This window comes from Rhincodon typus, chromosome 3 (genome assembly GCF_021869965.1).
Source record: "Rhincodon typus isolate 14 chromosome 3, sRhiTyp1.1, whole genome shotgun sequence".
Classification (NCBI taxonomy): Eukaryota; Metazoa; Chordata; class Chondrichthyes; order Orectolobiformes; family Rhincodontidae; genus Rhincodon; species Rhincodon typus.
Window position 1 is genome coordinate 81,207,627 of NC_063334.1, and position 23,439 is coordinate 81,231,065.

General features: G+C 39.4%; 1 protein-coding gene across 3 annotated transcripts in view; it reads left to right on the plus strand.

Annotated features, from left to right (window-relative positions):
• Positions 1 to 22,562, plus strand: part of pcsk1 (proprotein convertase subtilisin/kexin type 1) — an 84,089-nt gene extending 61,527 nt beyond the window's left edge. For all 3 annotated transcript variants that reach the window (XM_048594916.1, XM_048594917.1, XM_048594918.1), the window contains 4 exons: positions 7,833 to 7,990; positions 11,168 to 11,301; positions 14,197 to 14,358; positions 22,126 to 22,562. In XM_048594916.1, the coding sequence (XP_048450873.1) occupies positions 7,833 to 7,990; positions 11,168 to 11,301; positions 14,197 to 14,358; positions 22,126 to 22,503 (832 nt within the window). In that variant the 3' untranslated portion in view covers positions 22,504 to 22,562. The remainder of the gene's footprint in view (positions 1 to 7,832; positions 7,991 to 11,167; positions 11,302 to 14,196; positions 14,359 to 22,125) is intronic.
• The last annotated feature ends 877 nt before the right edge of the window (positions 22,563 to 23,439 follow it).

Below are 23,439 nucleotides of genomic sequence, written 5' to 3' on the forward strand. Positions count from 1 at the left end.
CAATACTGTCAAGAAGGGAATTCAAGGATTTAGATACATCAACAGTGAAGGAATGACAATACAATTCCAAGTCAGAATGGTGTATGGCTTAGGGGAGAACTTGCAGATAGTGGTTTTCCCATGCATCTGCTGCCCTTGTACTTCTCAGTGACAGAGGTTACAGAAGGTGCTGTCAAAGGAGCCTTGTTGTGTTACTACAATTCATTTTGTAGATAATACACACTCCTGTCATTGTTAATTGATGTGAAGGGAGTGAATTTTGAATGAGGTGAATAGGGTGCCACTCAAGCGAGCTGCTTTGCCATGGATGGTATTAAGCTTATTGAGTGTTTTTGGAGCTGCTTCCATCCAGACAAGTAAAGTGTATACCATTATGCTCCTGACTTGTGCCTTGTATATAATGGATAGACTTTCAGGAGGCAGGCGATCGGTTACTCATCACAGAATTCCATTTCTGAAGAAGGGTCTAGGACTGAAACGTCAGCCTTCCTGCTCCTCTGATGCTGCTTGGCCTGCTGTGTTCATCCAGCTCTACACCTTGTTATCTCAGATTCTCTAGCATCTGCAGTTCCTACTATCTCTAAAACAAAATTCCAATCCTCTATTTTGCTTTTGTTGCCGTAGTATTGATATGTTCCTGTACAGTTTCTGGTCAATGCCAACAGCCAGATATTGATAGTGGTGGATACAACAATAGAAATGCCAATAAACATCAAGGCAAGATGTTTAAATTCTCCCTTGTCACGGATGGTCATTCCTTAGAATGTGTGTGGTGCGAATGTTACTTGTCACTTTTCATCCTAAGCCTAGATATATCCAGGTCATCACAGAATCACACAACTGTTACAACATAGTAGGAGGTAATTCCATCCATCAACTCGACACCAACCCTCCAACGAGGAATATGACATAATGCCATTCACCTACCTTTCTTTGACAGTGTTGTGCTTTATTTTTATACAAGTAATTGTCCAATGCATTGTTGACTGCCTCAATTGTCTCTGCAACCACCACACTTTCAGGCAATCCATTCCAGACCTAGACTGTCTGTTGTATTCAAAACTTGTTCTCTCATCACATTTGCTACATTTGCAAGTTACTTTAGACCTGTGCCATCTCAAAGATTAACCCTTTTACGAGTGGAAACAGTTTCTCTATATTTTCTTTATCCACATCTCTCAATATTTTGAAACCTTCTATCAGATCTCCAGTTAGCTTTTTTTCTCTCCAAGGGGAAAATCCCCAAGCCCCTAATCTTTCTTTATAACTGACATTTTTCATTCCTGTAAAAGCATTTTTTTAAATAGTACTCTCTTGAATATGTTCACATCCCTACAGCAATGTGGTGCCCAGAACAATACACAACAGTCCAGTTGAGGTTTAACAAGTTATGCATAAATTCAGCATGACTTCATTATTCTTGTACCCTGTGCCACTATTTATAAAGGCCAGGCTACTGAATGTTTTAGTAAATGTTCTTTCTACTTGCCTTGCCACCTTCAGTGAACTAAACTTCCCCACTAATGAGGTTAAACTGGCTTGTCCGTAATTGCTCTGCTTATCCGTACAAACTTTTTTAAATGATGGCATAATGTTTGCAATTATCCAATATTCTAACACCTGCCTGAAATTAGGAAAGATGTAAAGGTTATGGCCAGTACCCTTGCAATCCTTCAATCATCATTCACTATCCTTGGATGTATCTCATTTGGCCCTGGTGTCTTGTCAGCTTTAAATTAGCTTACCCAATGTTTCCTCCTTATCAATTTTGAACCCGTACAGTAACAGAACTTCCTACTTTGTCACTAAGGCTTGCATATCGTTAACAGAAACTGAACTGGACTATTCAGATAAATACTGTGGCTAGAAAAGCAGGCCAGAAGCTAACACTTCAGACTCCTGGCCCTCCTTGGAAGATAATACCTGGCACTAATGTGACCTGAATGTTACTTGCCGATTGTTTGCCCAAGCTTGGATATTCTCCAGGTCTTGCTGCTTTTGGACAGGACTGCTTCAGTGTCTGAGGATTCATAAATGGTGCTGAACATTGTACAATCATTGACAAACAACCCTACTTCTGACCTTATGGTGGAGGAAAGGTCATTGATGAAGCAGCTGAAGATGACTGGGCATAGGACATTACCTGATTCCCCATGATCTTATCAAATGATAAGCGGGTACAAGGGCTGATGGGTGTACTCGTGCTTCTAATTTATTTGTTCTCAACTACCTTCCTTTGTGTCAGATATGTCTTCAAACAGCAGAGAAGTTTTCTTGGTTACATCAATTGATTCTAGTTTTGCTCAGGCTCCTTGATGCCACAGTTGGTTAAATGTGGCCTTGATGTAAATGGCAGTCACTCTCACTTCATGTCTGGAATTCAGCTCTTTTGTTCAAATGCTTGAGTTAAAGCAACAATAAGGTAAGGAGTGTGTGGGTCTGATGGAACACAAACTGAGCATCAGTGAGCAGGTTATTGCTAAGCAAGTGCTGATTAAAAGCTTTGTTGATGATACCTTCTATCACTCCACTAACAGCCAAGAGTAGCCTGATGGGGCAGTAATGGGCCGGGTTGGATTTGTCCTTTTTTTGTACTGGACATATCTGGGCAATTTTCTGCATTGTTGGGTAAATGCCAATGCTTTAGCTGTACAAGTACAGCCTGGTTTATGGTTATGCCACGTTCTCAAGCACAAGTCTTCAGTACTATAGTTATCAGGGCTGATTGCCTTTGCAGTATCCAGTGCCTCCAACTGTTTCTTATGTAGAGTGAATTAAATTGGCTGAAAACTGGCAACTATAACCCTGGGAACCTCTGGTTTAGGCTGAGATTAATCATCCACTGGATACTTCTGGCTGAAGGTTGTTGCAAATGCTTTACTCTTGGGTTTTGTACTGATGTACAGCTGCTTCCATCATTGAAAACTGGGATATTTATGAATCCAGTGAGTTGTTTAATTGTCCACCACCATTCATGACTGGATTTGCAGGACTTCAGAGCTTAGAGCTGATATGTTGGTTTAGTTCTCTCTAATACTTGCTTCTTATGTTGTTTGGCGTGATAGTAGTTCTGATTTATAGCTTCAACAGGTTGGCACCTCACTTTAACATTTGCTTGCTGCTGCTCCTAACATGCTCGTCTGCACTCTCCATTGAACTGGGCTAATCTCCTGGTTTGATGTTACCTGGGCTGTTGTATCATGGAAAAAAACCCAGTCATTAAAAGGGTTAAAAATTGATGAGGAAATATTGGATAAGCTATTGGTACTTAGAGTTGGTATGTCATCTGGATCAAATAGGATTCATCCATGTACGTTGAAAGAAAGGACAGTGGAAATTGGAGAAGTACTGGCAAGAATTTTCCAGACCTCCTCTGACTCAGCGATGGTGCCAGAGGACTGGAAAATTCCAAAAATTACACCCTTGTTCACATACATTTCTAAGGATAAGCCCAACAATTGCAGACCCCTCAGTTTAACTTCGATAGTGGGGCAACTTGTAGAAACATAGTGCTGAATAAAAATAACAGTCACATCAAAAAATATGGTTTAACTAGAGAGAAACAGCATAGATTTGTTAAGGAAAATCATGTTTAACCAACTTACTGAATCTGTTTGAAGAGGTAACAGCGAGGTTTGATGAAGATAATGCTTTTGATAAGATGTACTTTAATTCCCAAACGACATGTAATACAATGTCACATAACAGCCCAATGAGAAAAGTTAGTAAGTTTTGTAGTGGTGTTCCTGAGGGGTTAGTACTGGGTCCCTGGGTTCTCCTGACTTCTATTAATGATCAAGATCTGGGAGTGTGGACCACTGTGGAACAGCTTTGGAACCCCAGAAATGAAGTAATGGAGAGCACATCACTGACTATAAATCACACACTGAGGGCAAAGTTCGAACCCTCCGCAAGTCTAAGCCAAACCAGACTTCAACATAGGTGTGAATACCAGGAAGACAATTTATTCTTTACGTAATGTAATTTAAATCAGTGCTTGATGTAGCTATGAGTACCACGTATAACAGTATTTAGTATTAATGCATAATAAATAGAATGACTTTAAATTCTAAGCTTGAAGATAGTTCTTGACTTCAACTTTTCCTTTACCTAATCTGTTTTAAACTTTTAACTCCCAATATGACATCAAACCTCACGATAAAAGTGGGATAGGCACAGGATTCACTGCCTGGAAAATTTTGGCAGAAGTGAAGATCAAGTAACAAATCTGAGATTTTCTGGAGAGGAGAAGAATTCAAAAAAATCTTCTTTTTTCAAAAACTTGTTGGGACAGCTTTGAGACCAGCTAGCAGTCAGAAAGATATACTGCTGTTGTGAGGGAAACATCTCTGAACAGAAAACTTCCCCAGAAAAACTATCTGAACATGCTAAGTGTCAAAAAAAAGTTACAGCCAGTCATAGGTAAACAAGCCTTTAAAGAACGATAAGAACGATTTAAAAAAGTACAATTAGCAACTAAGGGGAGAATTCTGAATTCCGAATTCCGAATCCATGAAAAGAAGCCGATTATTAGATACATAGAACAGATTTGATCCCTTAAGGGAAGGAAAGGGTTTGGTTTGACTTGCTAAACTAGTCTGAGGAGAACAATTAAGACTTCTAACAGTTAGTTAATAAAGGCATGCACTATGTAATTGATGACAAAGATAACAACAGCAAATTATGATAATTCCTCAAGTACAGGCTTAACTTATTGACAAAGGAAAAGAAAAATCAATCGTAAAAATTGTTATTGCAATTCAAAGTATCAGAGCCCTCGCAGTGAAGTTAGTGTTTTTTTAAAATTATTTCAAGTGTTTGAATGACGTCAAGTTTTATTCAAAAACTTTATTAATTTTATTAATGATTAAAATATGCAAAATAGGATGAAGTGCAAATCTAATTATGTGTGTCAAATTCAATGCAAATTTACAACAGACACTGAAAAAGAATTGGCTGAAATGATGTCACAACAGCGTTATTTGTAGACAAAAGAATTGGTTGCTATCTCTATGTTGTCAAAGCTTTTCTCAATAATCTTATTGTGTGGAGCCATTTTGAGAAAATTTGACTTTAAGAAATCTTTCACCAATCTTGGAAAAATATCTTTATTCTTCTATATGAAGACACCAAATTGGTAAAGGGAAATGGAATTTTATAATGTAAACATTATTTAAAACAGTATTATTGCAAACAGCTTTCAGTTTTAGTACTACAACAACAATCTTTACAAGACCAACATTAATCAACTTAGAATACCACAGATAATTAAGTGAGTATTAGTACAAGGACATCAAAGTTCCAGCAATATTCTTTCAAATCAAGAAAATAATCAACAGCTTCAAATACTTTCAAAACTTAAGACTCATACAACAAGAACTCATTTATAACAGATTTGTCATTGGTTTGAGATAATTCAATCTTCAGTTGAACTTCAGTTGAAAGATGATCTAATTCCAGAATAAGCACTTCAAATAGCAGTGGATAGAGTCCAGAAAATTGTTCAAGAAGTATTACACAGCAAAAGTTCCATTTAATTCAGAAGAATCTGCAGAGTGTGTTTACTACTTAAAGAATAATAACCAGTGGAGACAGACCTTCATTTGAACACTAAACCACATATGGCAACATCAGCATAAAATCCTAATACAGCTGCATCTTGTCACAGGTGTGGTTCTAAAACACCACACCAGCAAAGCTGGCATTCTCCAGCCTTCTTCCAACAATGTACTCTTGTAGCAAAATAAGTCACTTATTGACGATGTGATACAGACTGAAGGGACACCAAACATACAGACCAAGCAGCAAAGCTAATCATTCCAAGCACCAAAGTATGTACTAATGCCTTTGAACAAAACTTTGAAGAACGGGTCAACATTGAAAGAGAATGAACTTCTTTATAGGAAGAAAAATAATCTGTGGATGAACAACATCACTCTTTTTATGGAGAATTAATATAAGAAAACTTCATCTTCTGTTTGACCAGTCCATTTGAGACCAAAAGTCACAGTATGGCATTGAAAAACATTATAAATGAGAGAGGACAATTTGAAAGTTTGTGATGAATCGTTTCTTCTTAGCTTTTTACACTATGAGGAGGACAGTTTAAACTTCAAAAGGACATTGGACAAATTTGTGGAGTGGATGGATAGGTTGTAGATGAATTTCAATGTGGAGAAGTATGAGATAGAAAGAACATAGCGTGTATATAATAAAGGGTATTACTATAAACAACATGCAGAAGCAGAGAGACCTAGTTAGATATTATCATAAGTCATTAAAGGTAGTTGGACAATCAGAGACAGCAATTCATTAATCAGGCAGCACTCTAGGATTTATTAATCAATTCTTTAGAGTACAATAGAATGGAGATTATGCTGAACCTGTATAAGCCACTACTTAGATCTCAGCTGTAGTATTGCATACAATATTGTGCACCACACTTTATGAAGGATGTGAATATTACAGAGAGCACAGACGTGCTTTATGAGAATGGTTCCAGTGATGAGAGACTTCAGTTACAAGAATAAATTGGAGAAGTTGGAACTATGTTCCTTGGAAAGGAGAAGGTTAAGAGAAGATTTGATCAATGTTTTCAAAGTCATGAGACTTCTGGATAGAGTACACATTGGGAAACAGTTTCCACTTGTGAAAAGATCAAGAATGAGTAGACACAGATTTAAAGCAATTTTCAAAAGGAATTAGAAAGATGAGAACTTTACATGAAGTGAATGGTTCAGGCCTGGAAATGTAGTGGAGGTAGGTTCAATTGAGAGAGAGCACTATGTGATTATTGAAGGAGTAATAATGTACAGGCAAAGAGCACTAAGTCACAATGAACATTCAAAGAGCTGGTCCAGACACAGTTCATTGAATGATCATCTTCCATTCCATATCAATTCTAAGATTCTGTAATTATTTAATTCAGATTGTCTTGCACACCATCTGTGATTACCTATTGTTACAAATTGGAAAATGTTTGGAAAAATGCTACATAAAACCATTTGCTGGACCCATTGGTGTACAGTAATCAAGTTCTCTGAATCTTCTTTTAAAAAAAATTGCTAAAATCTTTTAAAATGTACCTAAAAAAAGAAGCTTCCTTTTGTAACTTTTCTTGGAAGCTCACAAATGGATATAATTAGCAGAAACTTGATAACCTGGTTTTAATCTGGGGACATAGCCAGTTTCTAGCACAACATTTTTATTAAACTAGCGTTCTTAAATGCAGAAACTCAGTTTAGGTGGGAGGTAATTTGTGCTTGAAATCCCTTAATATTTTGTTTTTGTTCGGCCAATTTCAAGACAAAATTAATACAATTGAGTGGAACTCCAGATTAATATGTGAACTATCAATATTGGCCATCTAAACCTATTTAAATGCAGGGATCTTGAGTATTTTCATAGCTTTAAAGAATTTTTTTTTTGTATTTTAAATTCATTATTTTATCTATATAAATTGTTTGAAATCTCTTGGAGATAAAGATGTGTAAGCCATGGATATGAAATAGTTTGATAATCCTTTAACCTCTTACCATGGATTAAAATGGTCAAATTCTGGTTGTTTTAGTTCAGCTGCTGAAAAGATTAAATATTATGTTGACAGATTCTCAGTGACAGAAATTGTACTTTTATTAAAATTTGTGATGAAAAGCCTTGTTTTCTAAATCAATAACTTACATTGAATACGTATTAAGTTGTATCCAAGATGACGTTCTGAATTCAGTTTTAGGAAATGCTTCAGAGAAAGTAAATGATGGACATGCAACATGAATCATGGATCTCATCTGTTGATTACTGTCTTATGTCAACCATTTAATACATTTTTGCAGGGCTTTGAAAGCTGGTGGAGAGATTACTATAGAAATCCCCACCACAGCTTGTGAAGGGCAAGACAATAATATTAAAGCTTTGGAACATGTCCAGCTGGAGGCAACAATTGAATATACTCGGAGAGGAGACCTTCACATCACTCTGACATCTCCTGCAGGTAAGTCAACTCTGCATTCTGCACAGGATGTGCATAACTGAAATGGAGATTATGAACCCGTGTTGGACGGTGCATTATGAAGAGTATATCTCTGCATCTGGTTATGCGTCAGGTGTGCTCAGTGTTGACACAGCATGTCTGATGCTGCACTGCTTAGCATTGGAAATGGATTTTATGTAAGTTTGGGATTTCTTGTTTTGGAACCTCAATGCTCACTCACTGGAGTGTATTGCAGCTCTCACTATTTGTGCTCAATAGAGTGGTCTTCTCAACAGAGAAGGCCCCTTTCCTTTAAATTGTCCTGCTCCCCACTTTGTTGGTGTCTATTTAACTGTTCCCAGTAAACCCATCCTGCTTACCTGTGTTCTGGGGCCTGCAGCAGGGATCTTCCTCTGAGGGCCTATGGCAGTACTACCTGTGGCCACTGCTTCTTACAGGTACCTAACAACAGCGTTCAGAGCTGAGCATCTGCCCCACACGACCTGGGAACTCTGCTGCTGACCAGAGAAATGCCTGATTCACTTCCAATTGTGTAAAAGCACTTGGGAATGAAGATGGCAGTGGTGCCACCAGCTCAGCAGCAAATAGACCATTAAATTCTGTTCATTAATTTTGCTTCTTCTCCCACAAATATGGGCAGACCTACTGTGTGTCTGTAGCGTTTTCTTTATTATATGTATTTCTTATCGTGACTATCTGTGGTCCTTTCTTGCTCATGCCTCAGTGGCCCTATTCCAATAACTGGGGGCTTAATTTTTACACTAGGGTCAGGAAACAGTAACCAGGACTGTTACTTCTCTGGAATTATTGCCAAGATCACTGGAGATTCATTACCTGCCCAATTAAGTGCGGCTGGTATCCCAAGAAACTGCAAAGCCAATCAGGCAGCTTCCAGCTCTGGAAGAATATTTGATTGTAGTAAAAGATAAATAATTGAATAAGCACTTCAACATCGCTCTCTCATTGCATCGGGAAGTGGCTACCCAACTGGAACATCCCAGTCAGTCTCTACTACTTGCATTTAACAAAGCTCCTAATCAGCCAAATTGCCTGCCCACCTCATGGAAGCAGATGGGTTAATTGAACAAGCAAAGGTCTAGCAAATGGAGTATAATGCACAAAAATGTGAAAATATCCATTTTGGCAGAAATAAAAAAGAAGTATTATCTAAATGGTGAGGAATTGCTGAGTTCTGTGATGCAGGGGGATCTGGATATTTTTGTGTATGAACACCAAAGGCTAGTCTCCAGGTTAAATCAAGCAATTAGGAAAGTGAATGGAATGTTATCATTTACTATGAGGGGAATTGAATTCTTGTCACAACTCACTGGGGTAGTGCACTGGAAACCAATCCCCACTAATCCCAGAGTTGTCACAAAAGTTCACAATTTTAAAATGACAGAACTTCCCAATTTATCTGATCGTCACACCCAGCTTGCTAGAAAGTATGGGCCAGATTTCTGTACTGAACAGGAGTTACATTTTATTGCCAGTAATCAGACTCTAGCTACAGATATACAGATCAAAACTGGCAGCATAAACACTACTAATTAAAACTCTAATCCCCTATACAAGCAGACATATAATCAGAAGGGAAACATAAGTTATGAGTGAAAGAAAGCTGGAAGGAAGTTCAGTGATTTCTATTCATGAGTTTCTGAGATGATCCTCATGTTTTATATGCTGGTTGCTTTTCAATTGTTTTTCTCCAGATGTTCTGGATGGCAAGAGTCGCAAGGCAGCTTGTTTGCTTATGAAAGATCCCTGACTTAATGTTTAAATGTCACAGCTTACAACAACTGCAAACATCCGAGTCATGACAGTGGGTGTTTGCTGCAATTTGGGGTGGCACAGTGGCTCAGTGGTTAGTACTGCTGCCTCACAGCACCAGGGACCCAGGTTCGATTCCACCCTCAGATGACTGCGTGGAGTTTGCACATTCTCCCCGTGTCTGTGTGGGTTTCCTCTGGGTGCTCTGGTTTCCTCCTACAGTCCAAAGATGTGCAGGCTAGGCAGATTGGCCATGCTAAATTGCCCATAGTGTTCAAGATGTGTAGCTTAGGTGGGTTAAAGGGGATAAGTCTGGGTGGGATGCTCCAAGGGTCAGTGTGGACTTGTTGGGCTGAAGGGCCTGTTTCCACACTGCAGAGATTCTATGATCTATGAATTGCTGAAGGAAAGGTGAAATGGTTTTGACAGCAGAGAACAGCTTCTGTGTTGATAGAGATCAAATCATTTTTCTCTCTCTTGTTCCCAACCATAAACTGTTCAGTTACCTGAGAACCAGTCACATGGCTGTTGGCAGGCAAAAGGCTTTTGTCATCAATAACTGGTCATTTGTCTGTGGACCAATCAACTTCTTGTTGCCAAACAGCTGTATCTGTACACAGAGCACCTCAACTCTTTTCAAAACATGCAGCAATTCTTTAAACATGTTTTAAAACATCTCATTCTTATTTCAGAACATAATTCTTTTTTTAAAAAGCTCACAACTGAAAAGTCCCTGTCTTTACATACTAAAGTGGGTAAGTTATGCTTTAGTTATACAGGATACCAGTGAGACCATATCTGGAATACTCTGTACATTATTGGTCTCATTATCTAAGGAAGATTTGTTTGTGATCAGAGACTAATAATTGGAATGGGTAGGCAGTCCTTTGAGGAAAGGTTGAGCAGTCTAGGCTTACAAAGAATCAGAGGCAACTTGAGTGAAATATTAAGGATCCTAAGTGGTCTTGACAAGGTTAGCTGTGGAAAGGATGTTGTCTCTTCAGGGAGAATCCAAAAGTGGCTATCACTATTTCAAAAGAAACGGTTATCGATTTAAGACAGAGATAAGGTAGATTTCTTTTCTCTGAGTATCATAAGTGTTTTGAAATCTCTTCCTCAAAAGGTGCTCCAGATAGAGTAAATGAAGTAGAGATGGATAGATTCTTGATAAGACACGGTGTAAAGAATAATGAGGGATAGGCAGGAATTTTGGAGTTGAGCTTCCTATGTGGCTTTGCCAAGCCCTGAACCATATTGCCAAGATGGCTTTGGTTCAAATTTATTTAGCAAACTGTACACTGATCAGTTTCATGAATTTGGAACTCACCTTCCTCTGTTCCCAATTCGGCAGGATTAAAAACTTCAGCCCAGAGAGCCTGTAACTATACTTTGTTTTGTTGACTGTAGGAACCAACACTGTGCTCTTAGCAGAACGTGAAAGGGATTCCTCACCAAATGGTTTTAAGAACTGGGCCTTTATGTCAGTGCATTCCTGGGGAGAGGATCCATTGGGCACGTGGCTTTTGAGGATTACTGATGTGGTAAGTGTTGGTATTTGCTTATATTTTATTTTTGTGTTTGTGTATTTTTGTGACTTGTATTTTAGAACACTGAACATATCCACGGACTTTGATAATAGCACTGAGTGATCAGAGGCATTATAGGTGAAGAACTAACATTTAAAAAGCACAACTACCTGAACTATAATTGCAGATGCACCATGAGATCACTATTGTGGTATTTCCAGAAGCTGCTTGTAATCAGTAATAGATAGACAATATAAGACATCATATATGAATAATTCTTTAAGTGATAAATGCAATGGAAATTTTACTGTATTCTATTGTAAATGATTTTTTGATAATCTTACAGTAATGGTGTCACAGAGGTGTATGATATCTTTCAGGATATAGTATTAAATGGCAAGGAATCCTAAGATCAAATATATCACACTTAATAACAAATGCCAAAGAGGTAATTTTCTAATTTCACAATCTGAACAAGAGGGTTTGCTCTCTGAAGTATACTTTAGACAGTTCAGAGCACACTACATTTGTATTTTTTCAAATGGCCTGAGAATGATGTATGGACCTGAATTTTCAGTGTGTATTATCAGCGGATAAGGTTCCCAATGAGGATAGAAAAGTCAGAAAATTTCACTTTAAAAGTAAAACATGAATCCAACCAGAAGCAATTACATAATTTCTATGATTTCATCTTGTCTTATTATCAAAGCTTATAACATTACCTGAAAATGTTCTCTCATACTCCATCCACTATATTTATTTATGTAATTAATAGTTCTTCGCTTGTGAATATTGGTGGCCTGATGAGCATTTATTGCCTTGACCAATTCTTTTGGGGTTCTTGCAGACTTTCATTTGAAATTACAGCAAATGAGTGGAACTGCAACATGGGAATTCATCCCCAATAAAATGACTATACTTTATTTACAATGCCAAATGGGAGATAAGTATTTATAAATTAATATTACATGAGTGAAACTCAGTTTACTTGTTATTCTTATTTATTTAACATTTTCTGAGTGCAATGTTCCATAACAAATTGCCAGCAACATGTCTATAGACCTTTCTGATTGCAGTTCCATGTCCTTGTCCTTCGGTTTATTTCACTTTGGTTATATATAGCTTGTAGGAGATATGTAGGAGCAACTGTCCAATAGCTAAGCTAATTTTCTACCCTCTCTATGGGGACATGACAACATATTACACAGATACCTAGTTGAGACTGATGCCCTGATTTTCATTTCTAGGGAGCACAGAGATGGGGCATCTCTTGGGTCCACAAAGTCAAACACAGGGAAACTGGCACAGAAAGTTGGATTTTTTATCTGGGGTGGTGGGGCTCCTTGGGAGGTGGGCTAGGCAAATCAAAACAATAGCAGAAGCTACTACCATTGGATATAGTCTGATCCTCCGTGAATTGACATCGTACAGCATTTTAATGAAAGAAGAACAAAACTAAACACATCGTTTCAGCCCTTACTCTTCACAATCCCCTTCCACACACGCACAATGCCTCATCTATGCCATTCATGCCACCTTATACCCTCTATGCTACTTAATGCCACTATACCCTTGGACCTCTTTAATTCATGACACCAACTTGGTACCAACTCATGCCAACTCAGGCACCCATCCACTGCCTTTGGCCCTTTACCTACCATGATTATGCACCCGATATCCACCACGGACAGACCTCCAGACACAGTTCAGAGGAGAAAAAGTAAGGTTCTGGTAAATAAAGTTTGAACATTTTCTTGCAGACTTCACTTGAATGAGAAAAATACTCTCATTAATAAAAACATGTGTACTATATTGAAATTTCTTCACTTCATTAAAGCCTTATTAAAATAAACATTTACTTAAGTGTAAGAAGCATTGGAATTCATAGACCCTTATAGAGTCTAAAACCACTTGTAACTGTCAATCAAATTAAAGTGAAAGTTAACCCACTGTGATAACACATCCTTGTGAAATCAGTCATGAAACACTAGTCCAGCAATGGAAATTTTCAAGCTAATGGCAAATCCCTGGGAAGTATGAGAGTTCTTTGAGAGTTTGAGAGTCCTTTGAAAGTTTGATTTGATTAAATGTTTGAAAGCTCATGGACAGTTTGACTGTTCTTTAAACCTGCTCTGACCTGGTCATCTCTGCATAATTCAGTTTCCAGATGGTGAGGATATCAAAATGGGATTTAAATGGAGCCAGCTGAGAATTTAAATGGGCAGTTATTTCTATGGAACTGAAAATGTATGAAGCAAGGGCTGTCCCAAACCTGCTGCTTAAAAGTTGGAAAGTAATCATTCAGGAATAGCACTTACAACACTTTTAATCACAATGTAGAGACTTTACATCAAAATTAAAATATAGGACTGAGTGAAATAATTCATCAGTCTTATGGGTGTACACTGCAACATCAATTTTGCGAAGCAGTATATTGTAAGATTGACGATGGTTGTGTGAGTCAGATCATGGCAAGTGTTCCAAAATTTTCAAACTTCACTGCTGAGAAAGAATAGCAGTAACTTGCATTTATATTACATCTTTTACAGCAATAAAAAGGCCCTAATTCAAAGCATAAATATGACCTTTGCTGTATTGTATATGTGTTTTATGGTTAAATATTTCCGGAAATTTTCTGCAGGGTCCAGGAGTGTCTGATCAGGTAACAAAAATCAAGCTGAAGGAAAAATTCACATCATTTATTGAATATAATATTGATTGAACTACAACAGCAAACAAACTTGTTTACTTAAACAAGACATGCATTCTTCAATCTGCATGTCTATCAATGATATCCATATATTGATATATAGAGTTTTATATTTCATGAATAGATGGATGTGAGAATTTTTTATGAATACAGTTAAAATGTAATTTTCCTTTTGAAAACATCCATATTGGTCTCTCAAGTCTGGAAGAATGGAAAACAAAGGGGAAATCATTGACTGGAAACTGATTTTACATGGTACCTCCACCAAGCCAGAGCATATGCAGAAGCCAAGGGTATACACTCCTTATAATGCTGTGCAGAATGACAGGAGAGGTGTGGAAACCATGGATGAACTTATAGAGGTAAATAGCGTATCGTGAGAATGAGACCAGCCTTCTGATGAAATACTTTTTCAACCGTGTTGAATAAAACATAATTGCAGGGAACATTTTATGAAAGACAAGTTCTGACATGTAAATTTGAGCACTTTCAAAGGGCCAGCAGCACCATGATGCCCCAAATGGCCTTCTTCTGTACTACAGACTTCCATGGTTCAATGGATATTTTAGTAGTATTTTAGAAAAGCTGGTCATTGAGCATTTTAACTCGCGTCATTTCTAACAGGGAATTCATTTCATCTTCTAACTACATACTGTAGAATCTCAGAAGACCATAAGATGTAGAAGGGGGAATAGATCATTCAACCAGTCAAGTTTGTTCTATCATTCAATGAGATCATGCTGATCTTGAAAGTAGAGTCACACTTGGACAGGATAATAAAGAAGGCGTTTGTTATGCTTGCCTTTTTTGGTCAGTGCATTGAGTATAGGAGTTGGGAGGTCATGTTGCGGCTGTACAGGACACTGGTTAGGCCACTTTTGGAATACTGCATTCATTTTTGGTCTCCCTGCTATAGGAAGGATGCTGTGAAATTGAAAGGGCTCAGAAAACATTTACAAGGATGTTTCCAGGGTTGGAGAGCTATAGGTAGAAGCTAAAAAGACTGGGGTTATTTTCCCTGGAGGATCAGAGGCTGAGGGGTGACCTTATGGAGATTTATAAAATCATGACGGGCATGATATGGTGAATAGCCAAGGTCTTTTCCCTGGGCAGCAGAGTCCAAAACTAGAGAGCATAGATTTAAGGTGAGAGGGGAAGATTTAAAAGGGAGCTAAGGGGTAACATCTTCACACAGAGGATGGTGCTTGTATGGAATGAGCTGCCAGAAGAAGTAGTGGACGCTGGTATAATTACACCATTTAAAAGGCATCTGGATGGGTATATGAATAGGAAGGGTTTAGAAGGATAGGGGCCAAATGCTGGCAAATGGGACTAGATTAATTTAGGATATCTGGGAGACATGGATGAATTGGACCAAAGGGTCTGTTTCTTGCTGCACAGCTCTATGACTCCATGATCTAACAATCCTTATCTCCACTCTCCTGCCTCATTCCCCTAACCCTTGATTCCACTATTTAGCCTTGAGTATTCTTAGTGACCCAGACTCAACAACCCTCTGCAGTACAGAAGTCCACAGACTGGCAACATTCTGAGAGGAAAAATTTCTCTTCATCTCCGTCTTAAATGGGTGACCCCTTACTCCAAGATGGTGCCCTCTGGGTCTGAGACTTTCCAACAAGGGAAGCAACTTCTCAGCGTCTGCACTGTTAAGCCCTTTAAGAATTTTATATGTTTCAATTCCTCAAAGAATTCTAGTAAATTTGTCAGTCATGATTTCCTCTTCATGAAGCAATGCTGACTCTGCTTTATATTACTATGTATTGCTAAATGCTTTTCTATTATACCCTTTATAATAGACTGTAGCATTTTCCTAATGGCAGGTGTTACATTAATGGTTCAGACTTCAAACAGATCTTGCAACTCAAGACTGGGCATCCATGAGGTGCTGTGGGCCATTAACAGCAACAGAATTGTACTACAGCACAATCGGTAACCCCATGGCCTGACATATCACCCACTCAACCATTACCATCAAGCCAGGGGATCAACCCTGGTTCAATGGAGAATGTAGGAGTGCATGCCAGGAGCAGCAGCAGGCATACCTGAATATGAGGTATCAACCTGGTGAAGCCACCAAACAGGACTACTTGCACACCAAACAGCATAAGCAGCAATGATAGACAGGCTAAGCGATCCCACAACCAACGGATCAGAGCTAAGCTCTGCAGTCCTGCCACATCCAGTTGTGAATGGTGGTGGACAATTAAACAACTCACTGGAGGAGGAGGCTCCACAAATATCCCCATCCTCAATGATGGAAGAGCCCAGCACATCAGTGCAAAAGATACGGCTGAAGCAATTGCAGCAATCTCCAGCCAGAAGTGCTGAGTGGTTGATCCATTTTGGCCTCCTCCAACGGTCCCCAGAATTACAGACACCAGTCTTCCGCTAATTTGATTCACTCCACGTGATATCAAGAAACAGTTGGAGACACTGGATACTGCAAAGGCTACAGGCTCTGACAACATTCTGGCCGTAGTACTGAAGACTTGTGCTCCAGAACTTGCTGCTCCCCAGCCAAGCTGTTCCAGTACAGTTACAACACTGGCATCCACCCGGCAATGTGGAAAATTGCCCAAGTATGTACTGTACATAAAAAGCAGGACAAATCCAACCTGGCCAATTACTACCCCATCAGTCTCCTTTCGATCATCAGTAAAGTGATGGAAAGTGTCATCAACAGCGCTATCAAGCAGCACCTGCTCAGCAATAACCTGCTCAGTGATGCCCAGTTTGGGTTCCACCAGGGCCACTCAGCTCTTGGCCTCATTACAGCCTTGGTTCAAACATGGACAAAAGAACTGAATTCCAGAGGTGATGTGAGAGTGACAGCCCTTGACATCAAGGAGCCCTAGCAAAACTGGAATCAATGGGTATCAGAGTAAACTCTCTGGTGGTTAGAGTCATACCTGATGCATTGCAAGATAGTTTATCTTATTGGAGGTCAGTCATCTCAGCTCCAGGACATCTCTGCAGGAGTTCCTCAGGGTAGTGTCCTCGGCCCAACGATCTTCAACTGCCTGTCAATGACCTTCCCTCCATCATAAGGTCAGAATTGGGGATGTTTGCCGATGATTGCACAATGTTCAGCACCATATGTGACTCCTCAGATACTGAAACAGTCTGTGTTCAAATGCAGCAAGATCTGGACAACATCCAGGCTTGGGCTGACAAGTGGCAGGCTATGACCATCACCAATAAGAGAAAATCTAGCCACTGCCCCTTGACATTCAATGGTGTTACCATTACTGAATCCCCCACTGTCAGCATCCTGGGAGTTGTCATGGATCAGAAACTCAACTGGACTCACCACATAAATGCAGTGGCTGCAAGAGCAGGCCAGAAGCTGGGAATACTGTGGCGAGTAACTCACCTCCTGACTCCCCAAAGTCTGTCCACCATCTACAAGGCACAAGTCAGGAGTGTGATGGAATACTCCCCACTTGCCTGGATGAGTGCAGCCCCAACAACACTCAAGAACTTGACACCATCCAGGACAAAGCAGCCCACTTGGTTGGTACTGCATCCACACGCACCTACTCTCTCTACCACCGATGCTCAGTAGCAGCAGCGTGTACTATCTACAAGATCCACTATAGAAATTCACCAAAGATCCTCAGACAGCACCTTCCAAACCCATGACCACTTCCATCTAGAAGGACAAGGGCAGCAGATTTATGAGAACACCACTACCATTAAGTTCCCCTCCAAGCCACTCACTATCCTAACTTGGAAATATATTGCCATTTTTTCACTGTTGCTGGGTCAAAATCCTGGAATTCCCTCCCTAATGGTATTGTGGGTCAACCCACAGCAGCGGGCTGCAGTGGTTCAAGAAAGCAACTCACCACCACCTTCTCAAGGGCAACTAGGGACGGGTAATAAATACTGACCAGCCAGTGACGCTCACATCCCACAAAAATGAATAAAAAATTGCCCCATAATTACATGTTTGTCTGTCTCATTCCTTTTTGAATTAAGGTGTTACATTAGCAGTTTTCTAATCCTCTGGGACTTTTTGCAGAATCTAAGGATTCTTGTAAAATTAGTATATTCACTATCTCTATTGTGCTTTTAAAGTCTTAGGACCCATCAGGTCCAGGAGACTTATTAGCTTTTAGCCCCATTTAGTTTCCCTAATACTTATTCTCTGGTGATGGTTATTGTGTTTATTCTCCCTAACCCAGGCCCTTTGATTATTTTGAATTTTTGGAATCTCCCCTATCATGAAGATTGATGTACAGTATTTATTGAACTCTTCTGCCATTTCCTGGCTCCTCATTGTTATTTCCCCGGCTTCGTTGTTAGAATCATTGAGATTCTAATATTTTAGTACATCTAATTTTTTTTTAGTCTGTACTAACATTAGGAATGTTACTGTAAAGTCCTAACTATCTGGTCAGAAGTACCAGTGCCACTCATATGACTGAAAGGTAAGCGAGCGAAGCAGGTCAACATCATAGTTAGGTCTTAACTTTTTCCTGGTATCTAGTGCTTTGATGTATATGTAAGGAACCAGATAATGAAGTCAGCGTGACTAAGGGGAATAGTAGGCAGAGAGCAGATGATGAACGCAAAGGGACAGCTGGTCTGAGTTGCATTTGTTTTAATGCGATAAGTGTAGTAGGTAAGGCAGATGAACTCAGCGCTTGGATTAGTACCTGGGAGTATGATGTTATTGCTATTACTGAGACTTGGTTGAGAGAAGGGCAGGATTGGCAACTAAGTATCCCAGGATATAGATGCTTCAGGTGGGATAGAGAGGGAGGTAAAAGGGGTGGGGGAGTTACATTACTGGTCAAAGAGGATATCACAGCTGTGCTGAAGGAGGGCACTATGGAGGACTCGAGCAGTGAGGCAATATGGGCAGAGCTCAGAAATAGGAAGGGTGCGGTAACAATGTTGGGGCTGTACTACAGACCTCCCAACAGCATGCATGAGATAGAGGTACAAATGTGGAGACAGATTATGGAAAGATGTAGGAGCAACAGGTTGGTGGTGATGGGAAATTTTAATTTTCCCAACATTGACTGGGATTCACTTAGTGTTCAGGGTTTAGATGGAGCAGAATTTGTAAGGAGCATGCAGGAGGGTTTTCTAGAGCAGTATGTAAATAGTCCAACTCAGGAAGGGGCCATACTGGACCTGGTGTTGGGGAATGAGCCCAACCAGGTGGCTGAAGTTTCAGTAGGGGATTACTTTGGGAATAGTGATCATAATTCCGTAAGTTTTAGAATACTGATGGACAAAGACGAGAGTGGTCCTAAAGGAAGAGTGCTAAATTGGGGGAAGGCCAACTATAGCAAAATTTGGCAGGAGCTGGGGAATGTGGATTGGGAGCAGCTGTTTGAGGGTAAATCCACATTTGACATGTGGGAGGCTTTTAAAGAGAGGTTAATTAGAGTGCAGGACAGACATTTCCCTGTGAAAATGAGGGATAGAAAGGGCAAGATTAGGGAACCATGGATGACAGGTGAAATTGTGAGACTAGCAAAGTGGAAAAAGGAAGCATACATAAGGTCTAGGCAACTGAAAACGGATGAAGCTTTGGAAGAATATTGGGAAAGTAGGACCAATCTGAAATAAGAAATTAAGAGGGCTAAAAGGAGTCATGAAATATCTTTAGCAAACAGGGTTAAGGAAAATCCCAAAGCTTTTTATTCATACATAAGGAGCAAGAGGGTAACTAGAGAAAGGGTTGGCCCACTGAAGGACAAAGGAGGGAAGTTATGCAAGGAGTCAGAGAAAATGAGTGAGATTCTTAATGAGTACTTTGCATTGGTATTCACCAAACAGAGGGACATGACGGATGTTGAGGTTAGGGATAGATGTTTGATTATTCTAGGTCAAGTCGGCATAAGGAGGGGGGGAAGTGTTGGGTATTCTAAAATGCATTAGGGTGGACAAGTCCCCAGGTCTGAATGGGATCTATCCCAGGTTACTGAGGGAACCGAGAGAGGAAATAGCTGGGGCCTTAGCAGATATCTTTGCAGCATCCTTGAGCACGGGTGAGGTCCTGGAGGACTGGAGAATTGCTAATGTTGTCACCTTGTTTAAGAAGGGTAGCAAGGATAATCCAGGTAATTATAGACCGGTGAGCCTGACGTCAGTGGTGGGGAAGCTGCTGGAGAAGATACTGAGGGATAGGATCTATTTACATTTGGAAGAAAATGGGCTTCTTAGTGATAGGCAGCATGCTTTTGTGCAGGGAAGGTAAGGTCTTACTAACTTGATAGAATTCTTTGAGGAAGTGAAAAAGTTGATAGATGAGGGAAGAGCTGTGGATGTCATGTACATGGACTTCAGTAAGGCATTCGATAAGGTTCCCCATGGTAGGCTGATGGAGAAAGTGAAGTTGCATGGGGTCCAGGCTGTACTAGCTAGATGGATAGAGAACTGGCTGGGCAACAGGAGACAGAGAGTTGTCGTGGAAGGGAGTTTCTCAAAATGGAGAAATGTGACCAGTGGTGTTCCACAGGGATCCATGTTGGGACCACTGTTGTTTGTGATATACATAAATGATCTGGAGGAAGGATTAGGTGGTCTGATTATCAAGTTTGCAGATGACACTAAGAGTGGTGGAGTAGCAAATAGTGAAGGCGACTGTCGGAGAATGCAGCAGAATATAGATAGATTGGAGAGTTGGGCAGAGAAATAGCAGATGGAGTTCAATCCAGGTAAATGCGAGGTGATGCATTTTGGAAGATCCACTTCAAGAGCGAACTATACGGTAAATGGAAAAGCCGTGGGGAAAATTGATGCACAGAGAGATCTGGGTGTTCAGGTCCATTGTACCCTGAAGGTGGCAACGCAAGTCGATAGAGTGGTCAAGAAGGCATATGGCATGCTTTCATTCATCGGATGGGGCATTGAGTACGAGTGTTGGCAGGTCATGTTACAGTTGTATAGGACTTTGGTTGGATCACATTTGGAATACTGCGTACAGTTCTGGTCGTCACATTACCAAAAGGATGTGGATGCCTTGGAGAGGGTGCAGAGGAAGTTCACCAGGATGTTGCCTGGAATGGAGGGCGCTAGCTATGAAGAGAGGTTGAGTAGATTAGGATTCTTTACATTAGAAAGACGGAGTTTGAGGGGGAACCTGATTGAGGTCTACAAAATCATAAGAGGAATAGACAGGGTGGATAGCAAGAAGCTTTTTCCCAGAGTGGGGGACTCAATTACTAGGGGTCATGATTTCAAGGTGAGAGGGGAAAAGTTTAAGGGAGATATGTGTGGAAAGTTCTTTACGCAGAGGGTGGTGGGTGCCTGGAACGCGTTGCCAGCGGAGGTGGTAGAGGCGGGCACGATAGCGTAATTTAAGATGTATCTAGACAGGTACATGAATGGGCAGGGAGCAGAGGGATACAGATCCTTGGAAAATAGGCGACAGGTTTAGATAGAGGATCTGGATTGGCGCAGGCTTGGAGGGCCGAAGGGCCGGTTCCTGTGCTGTAATTTTCTTTTTTCTTTGTTCTTTGTTATTCCCTACAGCGCAAGTCTCAAAGTTATGGCAAAAGACTAGGGAACCACATGGAAATTTATATGGTCTAAATGCACCTTAATCATCTGACTCCAATGCTTTCACTTAGAATTAGTGATTGCTGCCATTCGGTCAGAATCTTGTATGATCACAAAGTCATTCTAACTACACTACTATGATTGGATACCATATATTTGCAACAGATTTCTAAATTTTTTTTAGGTTTTTAAAAGGAATGTTCTTTTGTTTGTGGCACATAACCCCACCTGGAATTCACATCAGTAATTTGTATATGCAAAGCCCATGATTTTCCACTTAACAATTTATAATTATTTTCTTACATGAATAGTAGCTTTTTGTTTAATCTCAGTTGAGCTCTCAATTACAAGGGGTTCTACCAGTATTTGAATCTATTAATTAGGTTGCAACTCTTGCACAATATTAAGGAGCTGCTAAATAGAAGTTGTACTTGCCCATTTAGAGAGATGTTAAAAATCTCATAACACTCTCTGAAAAATATATTAATGCTAATTTATTTCAGTCACATAAATAAATGCTTCTGTTTATTGAACAAGTTTAAAGGAAGCAGTTAAATTATTTTGCATTCTCCATTTTTCTGTTGCAGGATGACATTTTCAGGGATGTTGATCCTAGAAGTACATACAGAAAGGGGAACACCAGCAAAGAAAATGTGAACATGGAAGACACTAAAGAAGAAGTAGCCTTACATGCTAATTCTGCTGAAAAGCCATATGACCAACAAAATCAAGATAATAGAGCTCTGCACTTTTTCCATCCCAGCAGGTCCCATGAGGATATGAAATTACCTAGTCAGAACTTCTACCAAGCCACTGGAAAATTAAACAAACAGCTTCATTTGGAAGACTTGGAGGAAAGTGAATTAAATGAATACAGTGACCAGCTTTATGATACCAAACCTATTAAGCATAGAGATGATACATTGCTTCAAGCTTTACTAGAGATACTGGCAGAGAGCCAATAATTACTTGGTTGTCAGCAGGTTTTGTGTTAAATAGAGTATTGTCTTGGTATATTTGTGATTCTGTGTAAAGAAGTAAATGAATTTGACAAGAAATAACTTGACAAAGCATTTAAATATATTTTCATTATTTATTTATAGATGGTATAATTTTCACGATATCCATGAATTATCGTGTGGTTATGTACAGTAGATTTTGCTTCATGGTACAAAAATGTAGGCTGTGGACCTGAACATAAATATTAAGACCACATCCAAAGATCTGAAGCATCATAGCAGTAAAATATAGTCTAATAGAATCCAAACTATCAGTTAATTGTTTATAAACAAATCATTAATACTTTATAGTAATTAACATAGACCTTTTGTTAACAAAGGATTTATTTTGCTAATGAATGGACAGATTATTTAGCCCTAGTTTCACAAAACGGTTGCTTACTTGATTAATTGTTTGATGATGTGGAAAGCTTGACAATCTATCATAATTTTTACACAAAATACTTTATCATAAAGCCAACTTTCATTTGTCTTGACCATGATTTTTGTTGTTTACATCGTTGAATTCCAAACAAATAGCCAAGTCCCAGAGTAATTTACTGTTCTGATTTACTGTTGCCATTAGAATGAATTTTAATTCAGCTATTCATTAAACAAGAGTGTGTCTTGATCATGAAGCATTCAGTTTCAATAGAGATAAAATCTTCCTATTTTCCAAAATCAGAGCAATGGCTGTAAATTGAAGGAAGATACATAGCCTGACTGATCTTAACCGTTCCATTTGATGTAGGACACTAATCACCTTTTGGGCATGAGTAGAAACCAAGGAATAATTCAAAGAAAAAAAGTGCAGTCAGTATACAGATGAGCTAGACAACCCCAAATATTATTGATTAAGAAATGACATGTTAACATTCATAAACTTTCTAACTTGTTTGAGTT